Below are 8821 nucleotides of genomic sequence, written 5' to 3' on the forward strand. Positions count from 1 at the left end.
ATGCCGCGGCACGAGGCGGCGATCACTTCCCTCCTGTACACTACCGTAATCCTCAGTGACGGCACAGTTTCTTCATTACCGTATGCACTCTAAAACATGTGCAGCAAGCGTGTATGTCACATATGCCACCTGTATTCACTTGCTATAGTGGTTTGTTGTCTTATGACCTCACTTACTATTACAAAAGGTATATTTCTAATATATCAGGCTTAATGCCATTTTGCTAAGAAGTTTTTTTTTACTTTAGTGAGAAATGTGAAACTGTTGTCATTTGTTTTCACAATTAACCAATAAACTCAAATTTTTTATTTTATTTTATGGCACAGGGTTGGAAACCAGAATCAGCAGCAAACACAACATCACATTATTATCAAAGGCAGAGGAACAGTCTCCTTACTTTCAGAATCCTTTCCACACCTTCAGGTCCCCTGAAAAGCCAAATGTGCAATATTTAGCATGTTATCTTTCATTGCGTCAGTGCTGGCACTAAAACCTTTACGCCCAAGCAAAATCTTAAAGTGCGCCCCCCCCCCCCCCTTCCACTTGAGCTGTGAATTTTTTCTAGGTGGCAAATTTTGCAAGCTCTGCCAAGGCAGCCACTTCTGCCCACCCCCGCATTGTTTTTGCACTCATTGGTAATTTAGAATTGGCTGGCTGGTGTCTTATCCTTTAACAACCCAAATAAAAAAATTGAAGTGAAAGAAAAAAGTGAAGTAAATCCCTGAGCAGTTAATTACTTCAGCAGCATAGGCTGCAGGTCCTTTCCTAATGTGTTGCTTCTTCTGCTAAAGCGCCCAAGGCAGTTGTCTTTTCTGCAGACCGCTGGGCCCAACCTTGGGGCTATCATCTAAAAACTGAAAGTGTGCCTACATTTTAACAAATTACATCACACTTCATGTAGCCCATACATGTGTTTAGGTTTAAAGTAGCCACAGATTTAAGAAGGCGGTAAAAGAAAGCATATGTCAGCAGTATATTTAAGTTCAGATTTCAAACAACTAAAGTATAACATATAAAACTCCAAACTTAAACATAAAATAAAACATTTTCTAGGTGTGTATTTTCCATTGTTCTTTTTGTATCAGGCCAGTGCCAGAAATCTCTCAATGTTCATGGATGCTTGGCTATGGCCAGTACAAAAAGCATGTTCATGCCAACAAATGCAATGCAATCATATTATTTGGCTACTAATAAATGTCTATGACCGTGGTAATAATGTTGCAACTTTACATCTATGTATTGCTGTAACATGCATTTACTGCAATGTGTGGAAATTAGCTTCAAATGTTTGCTTGTGAAATTCCCCAGCAGTTATGATCCAAACCTAATGCCACATCCCAAGTAGCAATCAGTACAGAAAGAAAAGGATCATACAGGACTTTAAAGGCATCCATCATTGAACATAATTACTTCATATAAGAAAAAAGGACAATAAGATTTTTTTATCCAGTACAGATATCAAAAACAAAAAAATTCAATGAGCTGATCTCGATTGAAACTCAGCAATTGTTTTGTATCTGTAATGTATGGAAACCAATTTGCATTACATTAGTACACAGCAATGTTATTTATTTTACATGGCCCAAACAACTCCCCCAAACTCATCTTTGTTGCAGCACATTGCAAAGCATGTTAATGTACAAAAAATGTACAGCAATTACAGCCTCCAAGTTTCATTTAACATTATACTAAATCAATATTTACTTATGTATCCCTATTTAATGTACAGCGCTGCGTAATATGTTGGCGCTATATAAATCCTGTTTATTATTAATAATAATAATAATAATAATGTATCATGCATATACTGCTGTATATCTAAAATATCAAAATTTAGACTCTGCTTTTATAGTTGATGTCTTATATTGGATGGTACAAGATGTGGCACTGCATCTGGAATTATGAACCTTGTTAAAACCAGTTTAATGGCAGTTTACCAGATCGTTAGAAAACCCTTTATTGCAATTTATATGAAAATAAAGAAAAATAACAAAGACTGCCAGCTCGATATCTAAGGTTTAATAAACACAAAGAAACCCTGTTGTGTTTAGCTGCTAAGAGAAAAACCCCATCTTGTGAGACTGAAATGAAAAGGAGGAATTCTGGGCCTGGGGGGCTCTTTTTTTACTCCAAAATGTGTTGACTTACTGGTCCTTGCATACATAATTTATTCTTTTATTACTATAGGTATCACCAGAGTGGACCTATGAAAAATGGAGCCCTCTTCCTAACTCTATCTTTCCTATCTGTGGCAACAAATCTGCACATTTTACACTTCTAATAGTTGTCATTTTTTTACTAGTTCTGGCATAATGTGGTTGGGGTCAGCCAGGGGTTGATGAGTGTTGCTGCAGTCAAAGTATTATATTGCATTTACGTTTTTGTATCATCTTTCCAGCTAGATAGACATTTAGAGGGTTATTTCTTAATCCCGTTGAGTTTCCAAATATTTTTTATTCTCCTTTACTTGATGTGGCATTTGAAGTGAACACAGATTTATGCTACATCAATATAACATACTTATGGCACAATGATACAGGGCATGGAGTGACACATAGTTACATAAATAATAAATAAGTTGTGTATATGTGTACACTTGTGTTTTAGTTTGAACCGGTCTGGCAGGTCAGAAAATAATGTCTTTGTATAACATTTACTACCATGGAAGCCAAAATACTTTTCCTTGTAACTAGGCAACAAGGATCAGTTTACCCCACAGCAGGGACAGGGCCTGCTGGTTCCCCCACTCTGTCAGTTGCAGGTGCACTAGCTGGGGGCCTTGTACAGAATAAAAACTCTCACTGTATAGACTTAGGCTATGTACACACGTGCAATATTTGTCGTTGAAAAGGTCCCTTCATGATCCTTTCCAACGACTAACGACTGCACGATGCATGAAGGAGTGTTGTACATACAGCACCATTCTGCTCTATGGAGAGGGGAGGGGGAGAACGACGGAGCGGCACCCCACTGTGCTTTCTCTCCCTACACTTCCATTAGGATCGTTCATCGTTAATTGTCCGTGAATTCACCATGATGCCCATTCAGAGGATGGACAACAAGCGCTGTACACACGCCAGATTTACGTCCAATATCAGCCCTGAGTCCATTACCGGACGAGAACCATTGCACGTGTGTATCTAGCCTTAGGTTATGTATACACGTCAGATGAGGGCTAGTATCGTACAAGAATCTGACGTGTGTACAGCGGCCGTTTGATGCCGTTTGTGGGTCTGCGAGGACGAACAACCGCAATGCAAGTGAAGGGGAGAGAGCACAGCAGGGTGCAAGTCGCTATTTCTCCCCCCTCCCCTCTCCATAAACAGCAATGGTGCTTTATGTACATCGCTTATTCATGCATCTTTCAGCCTTTTGTCATTGGAAAGGATCGTGATCCTTTCCAGCGACAAAATTCTAATGTGTTTACATAGCTGATGGAAACCAATTTGCATTCCAGTGCATAGATGGCAGTGATCAAAATAAGAAAGGGGGTGGCATTGAAAGAAATAGGGGCAGAATAAGGAGGTTCAGTTTTCTGCTTAAAACTTTCAAATTATTTTTGGACAACACATAATTCCAGAATCAAGATCATACCACCAATAGATATCCCTGTACACTGATTGCAGCTAAATGAATTGCCAGCCAAGCATTTTATCAAAATTTTAGTGGAGGTAAAAGCAGTAAAATAAATAATGATCATTTTATTGCCTTACACCACACATTATAGAACAGATATCAGTGTAAAAATCACCACATAGTATATAATGCATAATAAAGTACAATCTGTGGCCAGCGAATGCCTGTCACCTTGGTTTGATAAGCAACTTCCTTTCCCAATCAACATTCAATTGGTCAAATTAGGAGAAGCCCTTAGTTTTGTAATTATTTTATTAATTGTTTAAATTTGTTTTGATGTTCTAATGGACTCAAATATCTAATTTATTAAAATGTTGCATACAAAGTTCCTAGCTAAAGAAATATATCCCATGTTAAATTACATTTTATATGAAATAGCTACAAATAGTTGGGGTAATAAAAAATATTGTAAGCTCTTGTGCACAGGGTCCTCTCCTCCTCCTGTGTCACTGCTTGTATTTGTCTGTCATTTTTGCAACCCCTATTTATTGTACAGCGCTGCGTAATATGTTGGCGCTATACAAATAATGTTTATTGTTAATGATCATATTAATAAAAAATAAGGTAAATCGTTTTCTTTGGTTTTGAATAGAGTGGAGAATGATTGGGACTGCAGTCACATTTTACAGGAAGAGAAGGGGGATCTGTAATAGGGAAACAGACAGTGTTAAAGCCATGACAGGGTTCTAACCTTCTACTTTACTATTTATGTGTTGAAAATTTTCCCTGTGTGGTAAACCTGTAACCATGACAGAAGTAGAGGGGAAATCTATGTATGGTAACAAAGTCTCGGCTAGCAGGAAAAACCTGACAGGGATTCTAATCCTCCCCTAATTAAACCATAACTAAGACAACATTTTTGACATAACTATTAAACTAACCCCTGTGGAAGCAAACTGTTCATAAAACTTTACATGATGCAATAAAAATCATTTTTGTTTTTCCTAATAATGATTTGTAAAATACAACATATTACCTCCCTGATCATCTCTAAAAAGTAACAGGAATCAGAAATACTATGAGTATTACTGTTACGTTTTTTTTTTTGTTTTGTTTTTTTTTATAAAACCAAGTACATTGAAGGGAAGGTTAGATTCAGTTGTGATTATTTAAATATAAAATCACTACAGATTTTTACAGGAAATATATTTTAGCAGTCTCCTAAGAAAAAAAAATATTTTTTTTAGAAAGTGCATAAGATTTTGATCTTTATTAGGCTTCTTGGTGACATCATTTAAATCAAGCTGTTGGGCTTGCTGTAAATGTTATTTTTTAATCAGCAGGAAATTCAATGATTTACATCAGCGGACTCTGTATTTGGACCCAGCACAATACTACATTGGCTCTATTATCTGCTAAATGACAAATATGAAGAATGAACATGTGTAGCACATACAGTATGTTGGATTTATGTTAGCATTACAGTAGGACTACAACACAATCACAGGACTACAACATAATCACAAAATATTAAAATGATAAAAATAAATAATTGACCATTAATGTTTTATATTCCCATATAAAACGTTGCTTATGGAGTCAATGTTTTATATGGGAAGTTTTATCTCTCTGTGGCAATGATTAGAAAATAATTCTAAATGCAGAATTATATTCTATCACCTTACAGTTAAAAGGTAAAATAGTTATATGCAGCAAATGATATTTCAAAAGCATGGTAGATAATAAAAAGAAACTATTCACTGTAATTTTTAACAAGCAAAGTAAATAAAAGTAACTTTAATACCGAAGCTTGCACCCCCAGTATTTCCAGGATTTAATTAGACCATATAGACAGCAATAAGGTTCTCTGCAATACCCAAACAGATTTCACCTTTCAGAGTAATAAAAGTCTTGTGATAGATTTGATTACAATGTATAATGTACTGCACATGCTGAATAAAAAAAAATAGACAATATTTGTAATTTGTAAATTTGTAAACCATTCTATTTTTGTCTGGTGTATTTTTTTTCTATGTATGTGCAATAAAGAGGAAATGGTTTTGATTGTTAGTTTTCAGTATAATTTTTGGTTATTTTACGGCAAGAAAAAAAGCAAAGCATGACAAGACCAATTATCTTAAATCTTTTATTTGTAAAAGTGCAATATAAAATCATTAAAAAAATCTTTATATATAGAAACAAATCATTGCTTTATACAAAGGCTCCGTGTACTTGTACACAATAAACAACATACTTACATTGCATTCAATGAAGACTAAACGTGATCAAATGTAAAAATTTGATCTTTACTAGTTGTACTGGAAATACATCAGTTTAGAAGTAATAATTTACATAAATTATTAACTACATACATTATTTATAGTTTTTTCCTGTACAGTCCAAAGTCTGAAACGACTTAAAGGGTGTATGATTCCCCAGCTGGAAATCATTGTGACAACTCTGTTGCAGCAGATGCATGTTGAGTGCATTTCATGCATTGGCATAATTGCAGTAGTAGACAGCAGTGCTGGCATCAGACAGGACAGCAGATATGAGTCCATTCTCGGAATTGAGCACAGGCTGCTCCTGTCCATGGTAATGCATTCCTATGTCTGGCTTGGGCACATAACTCAGATACTGCTCAAACTCAGTTCTGTCCACCTCAGCCAATATTTCAGGTTGCTGCACCTGCTCTGCTCTACTCATCTGCTGGGATTCAGGAGGAGGGGATGGCTGCCCACCTTGTGCCATTGCATGATGCCTCCCGGCACTGGGAATGTACATTTGGCTGTAATACATTTGCGGTGGGCTCTGACATCCCATCATGCTCTGCACAGGGCTGCCTTGTCCCATTTGCTCTGTCTGTGCCATCTGTCTGGCAAGCATGCTATTGGCAGGACTTTGCTGGTGGGAAGGGTATGTGGAATTATAGCTGTAAGGCATCATCTGGCATTCTTCCTGGACTGGAGATGAGAAGAACACAGAGTCATTCTCTGGCATTTCCAGTGGAGAAGTCTCAGGGGTGGGTAAGTTGTAGCTGTCATAATGGGCACCCATTACCTGAGGCTCCCTATAGTGGTTGCCCTGAGGATGCTGACTGTGGTGGTGATGGTGGTAGGATGCCTCGGGGTAGCCCAGATTAAAGTTTTCCACACACATCCTGCCATCGGCTCCCAGGACTGCCGGTTCACCCTGCTCCGACATGTGCATGAAACCATTTTCTGCCCTCTTCATCCTCTTCACTTGCTTTCTCCTCCTGGGTCTGTACTTGTAATTGGGATGGTCCTGCATGTGCTGCACCCTCAGCCTCTCAGCTTCTTCCACAAATGGACGCTTCTCAGTCAATGTCAGGGACTTCCAGGATTTCCCTGCAAATCAAAAGAAATAGCAAACAATTAACATGATGATAAGAACAAAGCATGACATCATAATGTGGGCTCATTTCCTGCCCAAAGACCCAATCACTTTATTAATATTACAATGTGATAAGCTATATCAATATACAACAGTTCAATGGATTGCAATAAATATAATTCCAATTATAAAAATATACAGTGCAATGTAATAAAGATATACTACATACCATTGAAGTTAATATAAAGTTGGTGTAAATATTAATATATTAGTAACAAATGCAATTATTTGCTAGCAACTTTATAATTTAATTTGAATATTTGTATTACTATTTAAATATTGTAAAGACCAATTACAATATTTAAAGTTTGAAGTGCCTAATACAGTTCCCTTAATATTTCTTTCTTTAATGGTTTACTGTTTTAAAATGCACAGCACCGAGATTGAACATGTTATATTATTATTATTATTATTATTATTAATAATAATAATAATAATAATAATTAAATAATATATCATCTAACGACTTATCTCATACTCCAATAATCATTTCATAATAAATCCTAACACTTCATAAGTAAGGCTAATTTTAGTCATTTTGAATATTTGCATTGCAGTCTCCATAAATAAGAATGATATATTTCAATATACAAAAGCAAATGATAAATATAAATCTACTCGGTGATAAGAACAGTGTAACAACTAAATAAAACAAAATAAATGTAAAATGTGAATGAACTCTAGAGAAGTCTGCAGGTTCAGTATTTTACACTTATAAGCACTAAAATTGTATAGAAATAGGAATATAATATAGTAAAGGATTTAGGTGTCTAATTAAATAATTGTATGTTATACAGATTGGATTATGAACAAACTTTGTACCCTGATCGCCACCCCCTGATGCCCGATCTCTGTGCCCCTTACCTAGCATTTTGCTGAGTTCGGCATTGTGCAGGTCCGGGTTCTGTTGGGCCAGTCTCTTGCGCTCATCTTTCGCCCAAACCATAAAGGCATTCATAGGGCGGCGAATCCGAGCCTCGGCTTTGTTCCTGCTGGCAGATCCCGATTCACATTTGACTTTGGCTTCACCCATGGCGCTCATGGTGTCTGTCCACTGGCACTGCCCCAGCCCGGGCATCATCATTGGCACTGAGCACTTTCCCTGGTCGTCACTGGCGTATCCCCCGTCAGGGCTGCTCATGTCTGGAGATCGCTGTGCACAGCTGGTGACCGGAGCGCTGCGCTCGCTGGGACTCGCTAAGACTTGTGTCTGCCCTGAGTTCACCCTCTGCCTTCTATAACCACACCGCCAGCCAATCAGCGCGCAGGGGCGGGGCTAAGCTATAAAGGTGTGAAGGGCGTGCGGACCGTTCTACTGGCTGTGGCGCCGTGTGGCCGTGGCCCCGCCCCCAGGTAGCCTGTAAGTGACACCTGCACTGGTGATCGCTGCCAGGAATGTAGCGCTCCTTTCTCAGCCGAGATTCATCATTCCGCTGCCTCCCATTACACACTTTTTATAAATCTTTTCACAAAATCCACACCCTCCGGGCTACTAATTAAGACTTTGTACAGCCATCATTAGCGCATAATGCCTCAATCTAAGGAGGAATTTAGGCTGATTTATTATTAAATACTGGCACAAGTCCCTGAGAAATGTTTATTCGTTTGTAGCAACGAATAATATTGCTTTTTGGTTACTTTTCTGTTCTTTCTTTGAAGTAATTGTTGAAAAGATTTGGTGCCGTCTATTCAGAGTAATAGTAAAGAATGCAAGTATACTATAAGTATAGAATCAAAGATATAACACTAGTGACACGTGAAGGAAGACATCTATACAAAGATCTAATCACAGAACTAATCTGACGAACATATGTTATGGATAAATGATCAG

At 37.6% G+C, this 8821-nt stretch overlaps 1 protein-coding gene across 1 annotated transcript; it reads right to left on the reverse strand.

The window, feature by feature from the left end:
* Positions 1-5708: 5708 nt before the first annotated feature.
* LOC140330783 (transcription factor Sox-17-alpha-A-like) lies at positions 5709-8200 on the reverse strand. The gene is made up of 2 exons (XM_072411199.1): positions 7855-8200; positions 5709-6944 (listed from the first exon to the last, which is right to left on the reverse strand). Exons 1-2 carry the CDS (start codon positions 8129-8131, stop codon positions 6067-6069), a joined length of 1155 nt encoding a protein of 384 aa, XP_072267300.1. The 5' UTR covers positions 8132-8200; the 3' UTR covers positions 5709-6066.
* Between the last annotated feature and the right edge of the window lie 621 nt (positions 8201-8821).

Source organism: Pyxicephalus adspersus, chromosome 5 (genome assembly GCF_032062135.1).
Source record: "Pyxicephalus adspersus chromosome 5, UCB_Pads_2.0, whole genome shotgun sequence".
Classification (NCBI taxonomy): domain Eukaryota; kingdom Metazoa; phylum Chordata; class Amphibia; order Anura; family Pyxicephalidae; genus Pyxicephalus; species Pyxicephalus adspersus.